The sequence below is a fragment of the Poecilia mexicana genome, unplaced genomic scaffold, assembly GCF_051168715.1.
Source record: "Poecilia mexicana isolate PSO_F unplaced genomic scaffold, ASM5116871v1 scaffold_16, whole genome shotgun sequence".
In the NCBI taxonomy this organism is placed as follows: domain Eukaryota; kingdom Metazoa; phylum Chordata; class Actinopteri; order Cyprinodontiformes; family Poeciliidae; genus Poecilia; species Poecilia mexicana.
This window is the reverse complement of record NW_028263385.1, coordinates 14,662,334-14,680,440: the sequence shown is the minus strand read 5'-3', so window position 1 is coordinate 14,680,440 and position 18,107 is coordinate 14,662,334. Positions and strand designations below refer to the sequence as shown.

The window sequence follows — 18,107 nt, the reverse complement described above, 5'->3', positions numbered from 1 at the left end:
ATTTGGGCTTCCCGATATTTACGTCACTAGTGTCTTACTAGGTGGTGTCCAATGAGAAGCGTGGAAAACAAATGCGTCATTAGTAGCCATCTGACTGGCGTCCAATAGGAATCGGAGAAAGAAATGCAGTTTGAGACTTTTTCCTCGGAAACGCCATCTTACATAGAAAGGGGGGTTTAAACGGGTTGAAAACAGGAAAACGGGGGTAGTGACAGGGATTAATTATCACTTTGGAATCGTGTGTGAAATTTTCCCGTAGCTTTGAAGTAGCATCAGTCATGGCTCTGGGTCTTTTTAAGGAAAAGTGAGAGAAATCCGCACTGGTCGGCCCGAAGTTAGCTTAGCCAGTTGGGGAGAGAGGGCGGAGAGTTAGAAGATTTTTTTCCGCTGTGAAAGAAGTTATTTGTTTATGTTGTTCAACGCGGATATGTCCTCTTCAAATCCAGGTAAGGAGAAGTCAAAGTCAAGTTGACAGCTTAGCTACAGCACTCTACAGTTGTTAATCCATTTTGAGGTATTTCCATCAGTACTGCTTATGTAAACACTTATCTAAAGATAGCGTGACAGCAAATGCTAAGTTAGCTTAGCATAGAGGCTAATGCTAAGGTAAGCCTAGTTGACCGTTGCACAAGAAGTTGGCATTTACTGACTTCTAGTGCCTTTAATTAAAATGCCTGTCGCGTAGTTGAATTAGATTTAAAGTAAATATATTTGCACGGTTAGCATATTGGAGATAACAAAATAAATCTAATTTGACTTTGCTGCTCTCAGTTAACTCGCTCCAGATGTTATGTATTTCTAATGTTATTTGTAGCTGTGGAGCTAGCCATATGTCGTGATATCTCTACCATCAAACGGTCTTAATCAAGAGTACATTCTCGTTGATTTGGAGGTTCATTTCAGTCTTTTAAGCGTATGGTCCTATTGGAGGTTCAGTTTCCTTTTCAGCGATGCAAGCATAAAAGGAAATCACCTGTCATCTCCACTACTTTGAGTCTGTCCGTCGCTGTGTTATTAATAGACCTAGCAGACCATAGTCTGGGAATGGGAGCAAGTGGGACCCAGAACGGCGGCGCTGGTGGACCGAAGGGGACCAACAAAAGACGGGCAGCGTAAGTCCTTCACTAGAAACCTCCTGTAGCTGCTCTCCTCATTCTAATAAGGACAAACCAGAAATATCCCATCTTATACTTTACATTACAGGCCGGACTTTGACGACGACGATGATGGAAGCAAGATGTTAAGGTATTTGTCTGTCAGTTTCTTTTTTGTCAAGTCGTTTTCAGTCATTTACTGCGGACCAGAATCAGGCCTGAACCGGTTCAGCTCTGCTTGATCACAAACTAGACAACTGGAGACTATCAGATGCATTCTAGGAAGACAGATGAGATTGTGATTGATTTCGTATAATTAGTGTAGAGATTTGCTTTCGAAACTGTGCTCCAAATACATGCGGCTACCTCAATGCTCTAATTAGAGTTTTGTGCCAAATTTCTAGTTGCTGGTTTTGTAAAGCTTTGGTGTGCCACTGCCAGTACCGACTCTAGCTGTTCTAATTTGTCCTAAGACCTTCAAATAGTGTTTGTTTTTTTTCTGGATTAATGAGTAGTCTTTTTTTGTTTTTTGTAGATCAGATAGAAGAAAAGAACTTGCTTTATTGTTCTGTAGTGGAGAAATTAACATGTACCAGCAGCAAAGTGTCAAGCAAGATGAGACATGTAAACACTAAGACTAACATGCAGTTACAGTAAGGGACACATTTACAGCTTATAAAAATACTGTGCAGTTTTTTTTATAAGCTGCACATTCTTTTAATGCAAAGAATGTGCAGCTGAGGAGGATAATAAAAAAAATTGAATAATTACAAAGATTATGCATGTGTAATTATGCATAAAAACAACAGACTATTTCCAAGGAGTGAAAATACTGTGCAAACAGCAGCAGGGATGTTCATGTAACTACATGTCAGTGAAAATTTTTTTACTAAAATGTATAACAAAGAGAAAATGATAAAATTGGCATTGTAAAATGTAGTTAGCATCTTAATTTAGTGATTAGCCTGCTTAACATTAACCGTGAATAGCAGTTTTGATGAGAATGTTAACCCATTGGTTTCTAGACAGTTTGCCTCTTCACCAACTAGTACCTCTATATTATATCTATGAATTACAATTTCATCCATTCCTACTCCAGTTTCATACCTGTAAATAAATCATTTGTCCTGATGTAGTTAAACTATGGCAAATCTATTTGTTTTTGGTTGTGGTTCAGTAACTTTATTAATCAAGGAGATAAAAAAAAAAAAAGCTTCACGTTTAATTTAATATTGTATGAAAACACTCTTTCAATTCTTCTTTGTGAAAATATGATAGATTATGAATCTATGACTATCGACTCACGCTACCCTCTGGATGGTCGATATGATTTGCTGATTTTTATATTCTATATGAATACATTGGAGCACAGTAGTTAAATACCTATGTGCAAAACATTTTTGAACTGGTTGTAAATAGAGTTAAGTTGGGATGAAATTGAGCTTTGAAAGAACAAATTTATCAGGAAGTGTTCCCTCCCAGGCAGCAAATGTAAATGATCTAACCTCCAATGCTGCATGAATGCCTCCTTTAATAGATGATTTTGACAATATGAGCAACTAACTGTTCACATATTTAGGTGCCGTATATTTCTGTTGCTTTACACGTTTCTGTGGCACAAAATAAGAGCTTTGCAATTTTAATATAAACATGGCAGCTACTCAGACTGATGAGAATTAGTTCATGAGCTTGGTTGCACCTCTTAAAGTGGTTGTTTGTCCTCTGTTGACATTTATACAGATGGGGTTTTTTCCAGCTAACCTAGAAAATGTCAGATTCGGCTCGGTGAAATGAAAATGTGGATGTTTGAACTGCCTGAGGTGCTGTGTTAACAGTGTTTTCTTTCTGCTTTGTCAGATTTGATGATGAAACAGGAGGCTCCAACAATGAAAAAGAGCGCTTTGCCAGGTACGGGGTTAAATCGGTAGAGCAGGATATGATTGCAGGCCGTTTATGGGATTCAATGAAAACAGCCATTACCCCCACTCTCTTTCCTACTTTAAGTTTTTTTTTTTTTTCTTGTTCTGTTATGTGTTTTGCACCTCTCTTTTTCGTTTATTTCGGCAGTAACTTTTGGGCCGGTGTTTTAGTAGGCTGGTTTTATTTCCAGGTCATTGGAAGAAGATCAGAGTTTTGCAGATAAGGAAAAACTAGCCAGGTATGGCATGTAGCGCCGAGGAAGATTCCCTCTCCCGCTTGTATCCATATTTATATGGAATGCAATGATCAGATACTATCCTGTCCTGCGGGGATCCCAGCACGTTGTCATTTTGACAGCACAAAATTACCAGTACATTTTTTACTTTTTTTGTCTCTCTGCGTCTGTTTGGGTGCTTGTCAGAAAGGCAGCCGGCCGTCTCTCGCAGCCTGTCCTTGTGTTATGTGTCACTAACCACACTGCTCAGTCTGGGTCTTCTTTCACTCTGGTAATCCCTTCGGCTTGAGCAACTGTTCTTTGTCCCTTTTGTCTCCCTCCCTCTCAGGACGACTGAAGGGTCTTTCTCTTTCTGCATTTGCTCTCTTTTGTCACACAATCTGGCTTCCAAAGGCCAGACATTCTCTCCCTCTCTCTCTCTGTCTCTCTCTCTCTCTCTCTCTCTCTCACTTACAAATCTTCCACCACACTCATTTACTTTATTATATTTTTACGCGTCCATGAATCCTCTTACATTCTTTCATTCCCAGCTCTTCTTAGTTTCCACGGTTGTGTTGCAACTCCAAGCTCTGCTCCACGTTGCCCATTTCCTCGTCTGTTTTCCCCATTTCAATCACTGCTTTTCTCTCCATTCCTACCAACCCATTTCCTCGCTCCAGGGAGAACCACAGTGAGATTGAGAGGCGGAGGCGGAACAAGATGTCTGCCTACATCGGAGAGCTGTCGGACATGGTTCCCTCGTGCAGCGCGTTGGCACGGAAACCAGACAAGCTGACCATCCTGCGAATGGCGGTCTCTCACATGAAGTCTCTCAGAGGAAACGCCAATACTAATGCTGACGGGTCATACAAACCTTCTTTTCTCAGCGATCAGGTATGAAAATGGAAGCATTGCATGCTTGGTCGACTTGTGTTCAAGCCACTAACCAACCACACACAGTATATATACATCGGTTGTCACATGCTAACGTTTTTTTTACCGTTTAGTTGTAAATCGTCAGAACATAATTTTTTCTCGTGACTTCACAAAATATTTTCAGTATTTCCACTTGTTTGTTGTTAAAGGTTGTGTTTCTTCTAATGTGCATGCTTTCCTCAAATTTTCTCTTTTCTTGCAGATTTTAATAGCAGATCTTTAGCCGTTCTATGAAGCTGTATAAATAGCATGGAAACTGTTCATTTAGGGTTTAAACAGGGTCGCTTTTAATCCAGTGAGGTTTCCTGCAGAACATTCACTGATGCATGCACCTGCAGAGCAGCCTGTCCGACCTCTATCATTCCAGTCAGAGGAAAGGCCAGCCGGACACGGAGAAGCGTCTAAGTAAGCTTAGGTTACAGTAGAAATCTCCCAAGTTGCTCATCTTTCATTACACTTTCAGTGCCAGCTGCTCAACTTGATACCTGTGGCTCTTGTAATTTCATCTCCACTCAGTTTTTCACAAAAAACATTTTAGTTCTATGCTTGATTACACTCTCCTAACAGCCTGAGCCACTCAAGACGCAGATATCACAGTTTGGCTGCGGTTCACTCACTCAGATCAGTCGATACAGAATAAAGGAAGACTGAAAGTGATACTGAAAAAGCTGCTTGTTAATATTTTCACTTAGTGGTCAGTTGCTATACATCCATAGAGGTTTGAACTCCGGCTTTTTTTTCTGTTGATTAAACAAAACAGAAGTTATTTTTTAAAATTGTGTTGGGCGTCCAGAAAACATTTAAGGTAAACAGAGAAAAGGTTTCTGCTGCCTTGTGGACTTTTTGCAAACCTTTTTTTTAAACATTATAGCTCTCTCTGCATAAGCTAGTATTAGATTATCAAGAAATAATCTTAAATAATTATAGTACGGTTTTACAGTATCATGATATTAGTAGTTACTTAACATGATTTAACTGCATTTTCTACCTATAAAAGAAAAACAAAACAAAACTGCTGCAAAAACAAATTGTCCTCAAAGTTATAATAATGTTATATCAATGTTAGCTGTATTTAAACATTTTTATTGTGCAGAGTATTCTCCTCCTCATAGTTTCCCAGCTGTACGTTCACAATGGGGTCACCTTAATAAGAATAACATTGTTTTTCACAACTCAAAATATTCCCAAACATCCAAATGTATTTCCGTGTGAGCAATGGTATCAGTATGACAGCCTTGGCTCAGGTAGTTGACTGATGGTGTGCAGCAGCAGGTGTGGGTGGGGCACTAGCTGTGCTGCTTTAAGCTCTTTACAGGCAGAGAAAACTTTGGTTGCTCCTGCTGTTTTTCTGGTACCACACTGAAAAGAGTTAAACCATAATGAGTAAACGGTTTTCTTCGACTTAGAACCGATTCGTGCTCAGGTGAAAACAAGCACATGTTGATCCTGTGGAAGCAGGAATATTTTCAGCTTCCTCAACTTCAACGCGCTATTAATTTTTATTTTTTTATTTTTTTTTGCCTTCCACAGGAACTAAAGCACCTCATTTTGGAAGCAGCGGACGGCTTCCTGTTCGTGGTGTCATGCGAGACGGGCCGAGTTGTTTACGTCTCGGACTCGGTCACACCTGTACTTAACCAGTCGCAGTCTGAATGGCTGGGCTCTTCTCTTTATGATCAGCTCCACCCAGACGACACAGAAAAGCTCAGGGAGCAGCTCTCCACTTCGGAGAACAACAACACAGGTATAGCAAGACGTAAAAAGCCTTTTCAAGGTGGACAAAAATAAAAACGTTAACCTTTCGGTCTCCTGTGCTTTCAAAGGGAGGATGTTGGACCTGAAGACAGGATCTGTGAAAAAGGAGAGTCAGCAGTCATCAGCTAGAATGACAATGGGGGCGCGCCGATCATTCATCTGCAGAATGAGGTTGGGCTTGCACATTATAAATAAATCGAATGACTTTTTGTGCAAAGCTTGATGCTCGGATATATGTTCTGCAATGGTCTTTGTGCAGGTGTGGAACGTGCCCAGTGGAACCAATGTCTATGAACAGGCTCAGCTTTCTCAGGAGTAGGAACAGGTGAGCAGACTCGCACATTTCTGTTCGAATTAGTGCAGATTGGATCCATGTTAACAGAAAACTGAACTTCCGTTGTAAATGGGCTTTTTGTGTTTTCTTGCTTCACACCAGGAATGGCTTAGGAACACCCAAGGAAGGGGAACCCCAGTACGTTGTGGTTCACTGTACAGGATACATTAAGTCCTGGCCCCCCGCGGGTAAATTAAGCAAACATTGGGTCGTTGTGAATAAATGTCACAATATTTAACAGTGGATTTAATTTGTTCTGTTTTGGTTATGATTTGTATTTCAGGTGTATCATTAACAGATGATGAAGCAGACAACAATCAGGGGAGTCGCTACTGTCTAGTTGCCATTGGGAGATTACAGGTATGGAACAACATAGATGACTATAAACTTCTCTCTTAAAGGTAATGTTTTGCATGACAGATTAAATTAAAATTATTTCAGACAGATTAAGAATAAAGTTAATGCAATTGTTTTGAAATATATTAATTTTACATTATAGAACCTTTCATAAAATAAAATTAAAATGAATGTTCCTAAAAGTTTCTAACGTCTGAGAGCATTTAGTTGGTGTTTTTTAACAAAGATTTGTAATGAAATAACCTCATGAAACTAAACAAGCAGAACTGAAAATGTATCTTGCTTATAGACATTGTTTTTTTTTGCTTTGTTTTGTTTTTTCTTGAAGCAATAACATAGTGTGAAACTTCAATGGAGGAACGTCCTAAGCAGAAAATGTTTTAAACAGCTTTAAAATGCTATAAAATAATGAAGAAATCTCCTTCTGGATCATTATTTGTTGCGCTTCTCAGCAGCAGATATGTTGCCGATCAGAAAGATCTGCAGCAACAAGTCGTAAACCCGGCCGTTTGACTCAGGCTGCTATTCTGATTTTATATTTGGCTTGCAAAGAGTGGCAGATTTATGTCTGTTTAAGACTTTTACAAGCTTTTGAAATCACAATTCTTTCTGTTTTCTTTAGTCGGGATAACAAATGTCATGCACTAACATTTACAGGATAAGCTAATTTGTGATTTCTGTTGCTAGATGAGCTTTTGGTTGCATAAAACAGTAGAAACAGTAAATAAACACAATGCCATGACGAACATGGTTTGGGCATTTTATTTAGAACTATATAGCTGGTTCTTCTTTGGAAACTCCTACACTGGGATTGAGTCAGTGTGAGGAAAATCCTAATTTACTAAATCAACAAAGCTGTTTTTCCAAGAAAATGAGCAAAGTTATTACGACAGGTAGAGAAAGTTGGGCTTAGAGACTCTGATGTGGATCATTTAACGTGCCGTGATCAGGAAATTCCTGCCTTGTTATCCTGGGTTGCTGTGTTCTGCTTTTCATCGCCTCGCCCCGTTTTCTGCAGGTCACCTGTTGCCCTGGTGACACAGACCTGAACAGCATCAGCGTTCCTGTGGAGTTCATCTCCCGCCACAACTGCCAGGGCATGTTCACCTTCGTAGACCATCGCTGCTTGGCCTTGATCGGCTACCAGCCACAGGTGAACCATCAGCTCCACTAAAATATCCCTTAGTTCTTCAACTGTTTTTAAACCAATTAAAGTTTTGTTTCTGTATCGCAGGAATTACTGGGGAAGAATATTCTAGATTTTTCTCACCCTGAAGACCAGGGCTTGCTGAGAGACAGCTTTGACCAGGTACTAAAAATATCTTGCATTTTGATCTCACTTCATTTTTTTTTTTTAAATTCTTGTTCCTGTTACTACATTTGTGCATTTTAAGAGTAACTTATTGTAATAATACCTACTGTAATACATTTTAAATGTATATTGTTGCAATTTGGTGAACTTGTGCAAATTGGACGACTAATTTTTCTCCTTTTTATATAAACGTGAACTTCCTATTTTGGTTTTTGTTACAGACGAGCATATCAGATGCTCGTCTTATGAGACGTTTCCCTTTAATCGCGGTCAGCATGTCTCTGTGTTCATCGAGGAAGCTGGAAAAAATTACAGATTGCGTAAATGTACTGATGCAATTCAGTTAATTAGAATACCTGTGAAAAGTTTAAGTAATTCAGCCCAAGAAGTGACTCTCGTACACACAGTGATTATATTTCAAGCATTTTTCAGTTAGTTTTTAAATATGGATTATATTTATTACAAATCTCCAGCTTCCCAGAACATTTGAATAATCCATAAGACCAATAAAAAAAAGAAAAGGGGATTTTCTTTCATACAGACATAATGAAGTCATGGGGAAGAATGCTGATTCGGCTACCGTCACTGACCCCCTCCCAAAAGGAGGAAAAGCTGCAGAGGCTGTCACAGAAGAGTCTTTAAGTACATGCAAATGGAAAGTTGAGTGGAAGAAAAAAAGTGTTTTTCTTTTATAAGGACCGCTGCGTCTAAAACACGAGTCAAACTCGAGGCCCGGGGGCCAAATCCGGTCCACCATAAGTTTTTATGAGGTCCTCTAGACTCTGAAGGAGCCACATAAACAGAACCTTCATGATAAGTTGTGTGATTAAAGATTATTTTATCACGCAAATCAAATCTATTTTTTGTCTGTTTACAGTCAAATTACATCAATTTGATAAGATTTTCAATACTATATAATTTCATTGACTACAGAGACAGTTATTTATTAATAGTTTTATCAATATATTCTGCCAAAACTGGACTTTTGAGGGCATTCATGATCATGATGTGGACTAAAATATAAAAGATGCACACTTCTTTCTTAAACATCCTTTTCTATTGGTTTTGTTTTTTACTTTCTTTTTTCAAGAAACAAAATGTTGGATTTTAATTGGCTGTATTCATGAAACTGAAATGAATGTTTAACATATGTCACAGTGTAAGTATTGCATCTTCAGGAAGTTCTCTTTTTGGATCGAGTTAATGACATTTACTTTTCAGCAGATTTCTAATTTGCGTTTAAAAATGACAATAAAACAAAATTCATTTCTTACGAATGAGCGTTTTTTTGTTTGTTTTTTTAAACGATTCTGCTGTTGGATGGAGTGACGGTTGGGTTCTGTGGGTTTGCGTCCTCAGGTGGTTAAGCTGAAAGGCCAGGTTCTGTCGGTCATGTTTCGGTTCCGGGCCAAAACCAGAGAATGGATGCTGATGAGAACGAGCTCCTTCACCTTCCAGAACCCCTTTTCAGAGGAGATCGAGTACATCATCTGTACCAATGTCAACGTCAAGTGAGTAACGCGCGCTGCCAGATGACTCGACTGAACAGATAGTGAAACAGTGGAAGTTATGAAATGTCGGCTGTTGTGAAATGTTGGCTTTGTTTGGATGCGTATCGATGTCCCTCCGTCCCCCAGTTCCTCCTAAGCCTCAAACTCAAACGTCTTGATAAAAACCAAACTCTGACCATTCTCTCCCAACACTTCTGCTCTTCACCCAACAACGATTGTTGGGCAGCAGAAACTCAACCCAGGACCCTCTCACTCCCATCTCCTCCCCCGGGGCTCCAATGCCCCTGGGTCAGAGCAGCCCAAACGGCCATCCTGCTGTGCTCAGCCCAGGCCCGATGGCCGCCAGGTGAGATCGGGCCTGAAGAGCCTTTCCTCCCGCCTTACGGGAGCACGAGGGGCGGCTGCTTTCTGGGAGTCTGTAGCTGTTTCTAGCAGGCTAAAGTTCTTCTTCTAATTTTTGGTTTCTCATTTTCCGTTCCGGGTGACTCTTCCTCCCTTCCTTCATTTGTGTCGAGCTTTAATAGCTGTATTTGGAAAAAAAAAAAAAAAAGAAGCAGCAGCATGTCTTATCAAGCTTTATATGTAGTTCTCAGACAAACCTTTTATAGAAGTGGTGTAGCATCTCAGTTAGGGCTGGGCAATAAATCGATTTCATTGATTAATCAAATTTTTTGCTATTTTGAAGATTCAAGTTTTGAAAAATCTGGATTTTTTTATTTATTTTTTTTCACCAATCCACTTATTGGGTGTCCATAATTCAGAGTGATGTCAGCACACCCAAGGTTGGCCATCTCGTTTGACAAGCGTTTTTTTTTTTTACAGCTAAGTTTATATTCAAGTCTACTCTTTGACAAAATATAAAGCTCAGGCTATTTTTTAAATGAGAATAAAGTCATAATGTTACAAGAACAGTCGAATGACAAGAAAGTTGAAATATTACGAGAATGAAGTTGTAATTTTAACACAAAAAGTAACTTAAAATTAATTATCCAAGCTTTTTCTTATTAAAACAATTATTTTCTTGTAATTTTATATTAGCAGAATAAAGATGCTATCTCATAGCATCTTTATTCTGCTAATATTATGACTATATTCCTTTGCATAAGTCACAGAAGGGATGATTGAAATCAGATTTTATTTTTAAGCCGTATCGCCCAGCCCTAACCTCAGTTATAAATGTGTTTAACAGACTTTCTCTTCACCTCTCCTGTGATTGTTTATGGTTACCGGTGGTGGGTTGCGGTGTTTGGGGATTTCTCGCTCATCAGTGAAGGGAAGGAAAAAAAACAAATGAGTTAATTCTCGGTGGACAGCAATCAGAAGTCCTTGTTTTGTGTTTGGTTTTTCAGACAGCTACAACAGCAGCAGCAGCAGGCCGACCTGGAGGGAGGGGCAACAAGAGACGGGATGTATGAGGCGGGACCAATCAATATCCAGCAACAGGTACGGAGCGCTGACGGCTGTAATTCTCAATCAGTTTCCGCAACATGTCACCAGTATCCCCCTCCAACACAGGGTTGGTTTGATTATTAATGTCTCCAATTGCCTGATGAAACGTCACCTCTACTGGGCTGTTTCTAAAAGGAGACCAATTACACTAAATTCACTTTTTGCATGTGTTTTTATATGTTACGTTCTTTTGCTTAAAAAGAAAAGAAAAAAAAAGCCGTTTTTTGGTAATAAGTTGTTTTTTTGGAGTCTGGAAAGTGATCCGTTTCAAAAGCCTCCTGAACGTAGAGTCCCAATCAGATCACTGCGCCGTTACCTAGCAACCCAATTAGAATTCCAGCATGTTTGGTCAGCTTGGTTTTCTGCTCCTTGCGATGTTCGATAGCTGCTGGAAAAGACAAATGTTTTGCTGTTGACTCACCATCCAAAACCCACTTGCTTCAACCTTGTCCGCTTCTGCTTTTCAGAGATGTACAGATGTATAACTGCGCATCTGTTTGCAGCCATTTTCACTGTGAGAGTGTAAACGTTAAGTTGTCAACACCTTATTTGGATTTAAAGTGACAAGACGCCCTAAAACAGCTGAAAGGAGCTGAAAACAGGCAGAACTGATCAGTCTGTTTATAATAAACAATGTTTGAAAAGGCTGTTTAGACCTGAGCATCTAGTGAGGGTTGTCACCGTGTTTGAGTAAGAGTCATGGAAAAACACCGTGCTCTATAAAGGAACCCTGTCACAACTCGGATGATTCGGCAAACTGATAACTGGTTCTGGACTCTGATACGGCCGCCTCCTGTAGTCACTCTGAGCAAGCAGATTTCCGCAGCCACGGACTATTAAACAAAAATATAACACTCATTTTGCAAAAAATCCTTGAATATTTAAAACAGACACATTTACCTTGAAGAGTGCAACTTTTATTTTTGTATTTTTTTAACTACAAGTTGACATGTGCAGTGTTCTTCTTGTGGAGTGTCACCTTTCAAAACTATGAACAATGCATGCAAATTTTAGACAAAAATTCAGAGCTAACTATATTTGTCAGTCTGAATTCCTGCTATCATTTAACAAGTGTAAAATTAGCTTTGGTCGATGCAGCAGGATGATTGGTTCAAAGGTTTCCTAGTCTGCTAGATTTAGACCAGAGATTTAAGATTTATTACCAAATCATTTTTGATTGTTTATTCAAAATAAATTAAAGAAACATTAATAACCTTAATAGAAAAATTGCAATTTAATGTTTCATTTAAATATTTGTCACCATAAATAGTCACATTTTGATTCAATCTAACATTTTCATCCCCATTTTTAAGCCCATTTTTGAACTTTTTGTGGTTATCTTGTTGTTTCAGATGCCGGTGCAGCCGGTGGCAGCGGTGGGGCCGGACCACGGCAAAACCATAGAGAAGCAGGAGATCTACCCGCCCATCTTCCCAGGGCCAGATCAGACCAAGGGCATGCCGACCAACTCGACGCCTTCCACTCAGATTTACACAAACAACTTTTCTGCTGGCCGCACCAATGACTCATACAGGTGGGGTGTCTTTTGTATAAACAAGCGTGTTTGCGTGCACATTTTGTTCTCAACCTCCAGAAAATTAACTGCTTGCCTTTTGCCTAATGGGAGCTTTGCAAACGACCTGGTGTCTGAAAACGCATTGTTTCCTGTGAATGTGCTGTGCAAAGATTTATTAGACTGATTGGGTTTTAACCTGCCAGACAGTTTTCATGTCTGGACATCTGCACACATAAGAGTGAACTGGGCTTGGCTCTTTGTTTGAAATTGGCTCATTTGCAAGGAAAGCTGTTAGTTCTGCTAGTGTGCCTTTGCTCATGCTTGTTGATCTAATGGAGGTTTTTACCCAAAGCAGCTTAGAAATGAGAAATAATATGTAGCAGACAGCAGAACAGGTTAAAAACAATAAAGTAGAAATATTTCTGTACAACAACAGCAAAGTGACAAACAGAGCAAATATAGTGACACAAGGAAACAGAATAAAGAATAAAAATACTGTAAAGTAAGGGCAAAATCTCAACATTAAAACTGTATAGTTATATAAAAAAAAGGTGTACTCCAGTTCAGAGGAATGTGCAAGTGAGCTTAATTTAAAAATGTACAAAATGTTCATGTGTATTTGAGCATTGAGACAGATTATTTACAAATGAGAGGTGGCTATTGTGTTAGAAGTGTTTGGTTTTAAGGATGAAATGAGTCGTAAAAGCAACAAAAACAGCTCAAACTAATACGGATGATGACAATTTCAGCTTCACCGACTAGTTTATGAGGCCGCTTTCCAAACATGAATTTCTTAGGAAGTTTTGTACACGCCATTATTTCTTTTTGCACCCCTAAAAATGCAAACACTATTTCCCAAAATGTTTCTCGTAAGATTCTTTCAAGCTAACAAACGTCTCAGCTCTGTCCAACTTTGTAATTCAGCAAGAAAAACTCAGATTTCCTATTTAATTGTTAAATCATTGTAGCTAAACCTTTCTGTGGTAATTAGCTTTTTATATGAGATGCAGAGGCAACGTCACACTGTGTGAGAGAGCTGTTTCTGTGATGCAACCCTGCAGATAGGACGCACCATCTGTTTTATCTCTGTTAGCATCAGTAACGACGAACATCTTCTTCATACATGTGAAGTCAATGGAGAGTTGGCGGCTTCTGCTCTCTGAGATTAAAGACAATTTTACGTGTTTATCCTCTCCAGCGATAGCTGCACCGATATTGTAAGAACTGCCACTGTGTCGCCATACCTTGTAAAACATAAGTAAGCACATTATTATAGATGATTATTTTTATGTTTTAAGGAAGCCACTGTTCCAGGGTTCTCAATCCTGCTTATTGTTTTTGCAGACCAGTTGCTATGCAGATGACACAGCCGGCGCACTCGGCACCGCAGATGCTGCCTCACATGTCTCGCCAAAATGGCGCCCCGCAGCCTGTTACCCCATCAAGCACTAACGGCCCCCTCCACGGACCGCCAGGAGGATGGCCCGGCCCCGGACCTGCTGCAGCCAGGCCGCAGTTCAGTAACCAGGTAACCCAGCAGCTTTCTCTTCTTCCTCGTTTTGTTTCATAACTTTAGACTTTAATTGGTTTCTTGTATTTATTCATTCATACGAGGGCTTGAAATTCCTGAAAATTCTTGCATTTCAATTGGTTGTTTTCAAGGCTTGGGAAGTTCTTGATTTCTGTACTTAAGTCCTTAAAGTGCTTCATATTCGAACTACGCAGTTTTGCAATAAAGTCCAGACTAACGTTTGATTAAAAAGCTAAAATTGGAAAGCGTTTCTCACCAAAATAAACCATTTATTTTCATACATCTAATAAAAATACATTTTTTTTCTCACTGTCTGAAGGTAAATCAGATTAAACTTTTCTCATTTCAGGTTAAATCTATTTGATAAATGCTCGAAAACGCAGCAATAACATGTTTTATTTTGAATATTAATTTGTGTATTTGCTTATAGAAAAGCGTTGAACATTATTGGAATTGGGGGAACTTTTTTTTGTTAAATTTGTGTTTAGTTTTCATAGCAGTCAGGTGTATGGAGTGTATGAGACATTTCAAAACATGTCTTTTTTTTTTATTTTTTTTTTTATTTAGTTTTCCTTGTCCCTAATATAGAATGTAGGATGTTGTCACAATACATTATTAACAGTAATAAATCATATCACATTGTAGTGAATTGAAATGTCTTCGTTAGGTCATTTGTGTTGTTTTTATCTCCAGTATGTGGTTCTGGAAAAATTTGAAATCTCACCTGAAGTGTTTGTTTGTGGGAATCCCGTTGACCAAAGCCGGCCCGTTTCTGCTCTAACCAGCAGGTTGCTCCGCAGGCAGCAAAGACGATGTCTCAGCAGTTTCCTCCAATCGGAGGATTCGGAGGCGGCTCCTCTAACACCTTCAGCCAGATGCCCACCGGTGCCGCTCCCACCCCCACCAACGGCACAAACTACCCTCAGATGAACCCTCGCACCAGCCTCAACACCAACGGCTACGGTAGGTCACAGAAACTAGTGGCAACTCATGAGAGCATCGAAATTAGACAAATAGACTTTTTTTTTTTTTTTTTTTACTACTTATGACTATTCCGATTATAAAACCTTATAGGCCTGTCACAATTACAAATTTTGTGGGGCGATACATTCTTAGAAATTACTTTTACTAATGACAATATTGTCATTTTGTGAACATTTTCAAGTAATATCACAACGGCATAATTATGCAAGTTCACCGTCTTTAAGAAGAGAAAAACCAATTAACAGTCACTGGAAGTGAGTGTTAATTGGAAGATGTTCTAAATATCCAAACAAAAAAAAAAAAACACAAATAAAATGGAAATTTTACCATAATCTAATGGATTATGAAATCTGTAAACAAATTTTCTACCAATTAGGGCTTTAGGAAGTATTGAGCTTGTTTTAATTTATCATGTGATCAATTGATTTATTTCTAATTGCATCAGGTTCATTTCTTTACTCTTCCATCCTCCTCAGTTAGAGTTTTACCACCATCTTTATTGTGGTGCATGAACGGAGCCGTTTTTGTGTGCGACGCTCTCCAGCCTCACCAGTCTGTGCTCTGCTCTTAGACACTTCCCAGTCTGGAGGCCAGTTTCCACCTCGAGCGACGGAGACGGTGTGGCCTCAGTGGCCGGGCCAGCAGCAGCAGCAGCATCCTCAGAACAACAGAGAGCAGCATCCTCACGCTCAGGGAAACCAGCAGGACATGTTTCCTGTGAGCAATGAGAACTTACTTTATGTTACAAACCTCCCTCTTTTCTGTTGTCTCTTGAAATAATGTCACTCTTCTGTTTGTTTGTTTTACTTGTTTGGTTTTAGGATGTGTTGTCTATGCTAGACCAGCCTGCCTCCTTTAACAGTGACGACTTTGAGATCGCCATCTACCCGCCGTACAACGAGTGACCAGCGCTGCGCCTCTCTTCTTCCTCCGCCGGGTGAATCTTTCCTTCACATCTTCTGCTCCTGAACTCTTCCTCTTCCTCCTCCTCCTTGTCATAATGGCAGTCTTCCCTCACTTTCTGTGGCCTCGCTGTAAGTCAGGTAAAGATGAAGGGATATTTTACTGCACCTAAATCAAGTAGAAAGTGAAAGAATAACATCATAACAAAACAGAGATATTATTTTCACAATATTCCAGTCATTGTAAGAGATTGCTGCAGCTAGCACTACCCAAAGCTCCATACCGGTGTTGTAGATGTGTGATATCAGTGTGTATGAATAGAAAGATATGATAAAACGCACAATCGCACCACCACACTTGGATGGACTGCACAAAAAAATGGAAAAAAAAAAAAAAAAAAAAGCACACACACTGCCACTTGTTGAAAACACACACACAGATAAAATGGCCTTTTTTTGCAACATGTCAGTGGGTTTTCTCAGGATTACTAGAATATTTTCCTATTTTACTCCTTAGCAGGTATACTAAGTATTTCAGAGAATGATTTAAAACCTTGGAAAATAGCAGGGATATATACATATATATACATATATATATATGTGTTCATTTAATTAGATTTTTTTAAATTCATTATGAATCCACAGCATGTATTTGCATGATTTACAGCGTTAAATTCTCTGCAGATTTATATGTAATGTAACGTATACGTGGCTGACTTCACCTATAAAAGTTTCTTTACCCATCGAGTTACTATGACAACACATGTGCACAGCAGCATATCTTTTATTCAGTCTTTCTGCTGGCAGCACGCTTGTTTCCCATCTTTCCTCACAGATACACAACTACAGCCCCCATGTGTGCGAGTTTGTAAGATTTATGCATAATTAACAAAAGGTTGCTGGGTATCTGCCTTGCGTCATTTACCCTACACTTGTGGGCTTTTTGTACTCCTTTTGTAAAAGAAATGTATATGTAAAAAAAATAATCAGCAGCAATAATTGACAGACAGGATCTATGTATTTTTAAAGCCATTTTTACCTTTCTTTTTAATGTTTTAAGATGCAGAGATGTGATTGTAATCTTCTGATTTTAATTATGCTTCTTGAGTATTTTATTGAGCTCTTCGTCGCTTCTCTCGCGTTGATGTTTTACGGTTAGATCAGGGTATTCAAGCAAGTGGACCTACATGTGAGAATGTACAAACAGGTTATTTTTTTCTGCCTCAGTGTTTTTTCTCTTTTTTTCACGATGTTGGGGTGAGGACTCAACTTTTGCCAACAGGATGTGTTCTGGACAGCTTTCGCAGTGGAGCAACGTGAGATAAAGATCTTTCATTTTTTAAAATGTTGACTTTGAGGTTAAGTGTTTTATTTTTCCATGTCTGTGTGTAACATTCACACACTTGTAATAGCAGACTATGTAAGTGCAGTGTAGATAATTGAGTGTTTTCTGATCTTCCAAAGGATGGCATGTTGGTGATTTGTGTTTGTTCTTTGATGTTTTTTTTGTGTGTGTGTTCAAAGCAACTGATTACTCTGTATCCAGGTTTATTTTTCACTCTTAGAAACACAAATATATAAATATACTGTATATGTTTATGAAATTTTAAGAGAAATATTTGTTTTTTTGTATTAAATTGTTATATTGTCAAGACCGAAGGGCTTGGTGGTTTTTGTTCTTTTTGAGCACCACATTTTCACAAAATGTTTTGTAAAAGCAAGTTTATACATATTTAGAGAGATGGAGATGTAGCGTAGCACAATTCACATAAAAATAAAAGGAAAACTGCTCTTAAAAACTTAATTAAGAATATGTAAGCTTTGCATAATCAAATTCAAACCAAGCAAGTAGCTAAGACATAGGGTTGATCAATAAATCAGTAATCTATATTGTGATAGATGTGATGGATCTGGTCCAATATTCACTGAACTCTGGTCCAGAACCGCACAGCATTCTGGGAGATGAAGGCAGAGGAAAAGCTTTAGTGGCTCAACTCTTGCAGCGACTTAAGCAAGGTGTGTGGTATCATCTAACTTGGTCTTTAGTTGCCTAGCAACATGTTAAATCACTTGCTGCCTCAGCCTCATGACTTAAAAATAACAAAAAAATAATGACACAAAATGAAAACTGGATAAAAACAGGAAAGGCCATGCCACCAGTGGGGAAGTATTTCAGATATTTCAGTCATTGCAAAAATCCCACACAAAAAGTATTAGAAATTCATGCAGAAAATAGTTAGCAAAGCTAAGTTGTAAGGTGATGGTTTAGCTTGTGCTAAAGCTAGCTGAAAT

At 38.9% G+C, this 18,107-nt stretch overlaps 1 protein-coding gene across 10 annotated transcripts; it reads left to right on the top strand.

The window, feature by feature from the left end:
* The first annotated feature begins 134 nt into the window (after nt 1-134).
* Nucleotides 135-17,474, top strand: arnt (aryl hydrocarbon receptor nuclear translocator). 10 transcript variants are annotated; one of them, XM_088013910.1, is made up of 21 exons: nt 135-446; nt 1,022-1,112; nt 1,204-1,245; nt 2,952-3,002; nt 3,205-3,252; nt 3,909-4,122; nt 5,695-5,908; nt 5,988-6,090; nt 6,179-6,244; nt 6,356-6,441; nt 6,537-6,613; nt 7,629-7,763; nt 7,845-7,919; nt 9,282-9,433; nt 9,663-9,779; nt 10,783-10,876; nt 12,235-12,416; nt 13,743-13,926; nt 14,718-14,892; nt 15,485-15,630; nt 15,735-17,474. In XM_088013910.1, the coding sequence occupies exons 1-21, from the start codon at nt 410-412 to the stop codon at nt 15,816-15,818; spliced, it is 2,373 nt and encodes a 790-aa protein (XP_087870036.1). In that variant the 5' UTR covers nt 135-409; the 3' UTR covers nt 15,819-17,474. The 10 variants fall into 10 exon arrangements, with proteins under 10 accessions (XP_087870036.1, XP_087870035.1, XP_014849556.2 ...); XM_088013909.1 differs by having other exon boundaries at nt 9,660-9,779; XM_014994070.2 differs by having other exon boundaries at nt 9,660-9,779; nt 14,715-14,892.
* The last annotated feature ends 633 nt before the right edge of the window (nt 17,475-18,107 follow it).

Coding starts and splice junctions, on each gene's coding strand:
- arnt (XM_014994070.2), top strand. CDS start 410: ATGTTGTTCAACGCGGATATGTCCTCTTCAAATCCAG. Junction 5,909..5,987: donor TTCGGAGAACAACAACACAG/GTATAGCAAGAC, acceptor GTGCTTTCAAAG/GGAGGATGTTGGACCTGAAG. Junction 9,780..10,782: donor CCAGGCCCGATGGCCGCCAG/GTGAGATCGGGC, acceptor TTGGTTTTTCAG/ACAGCTACAACAGCAGCAGC.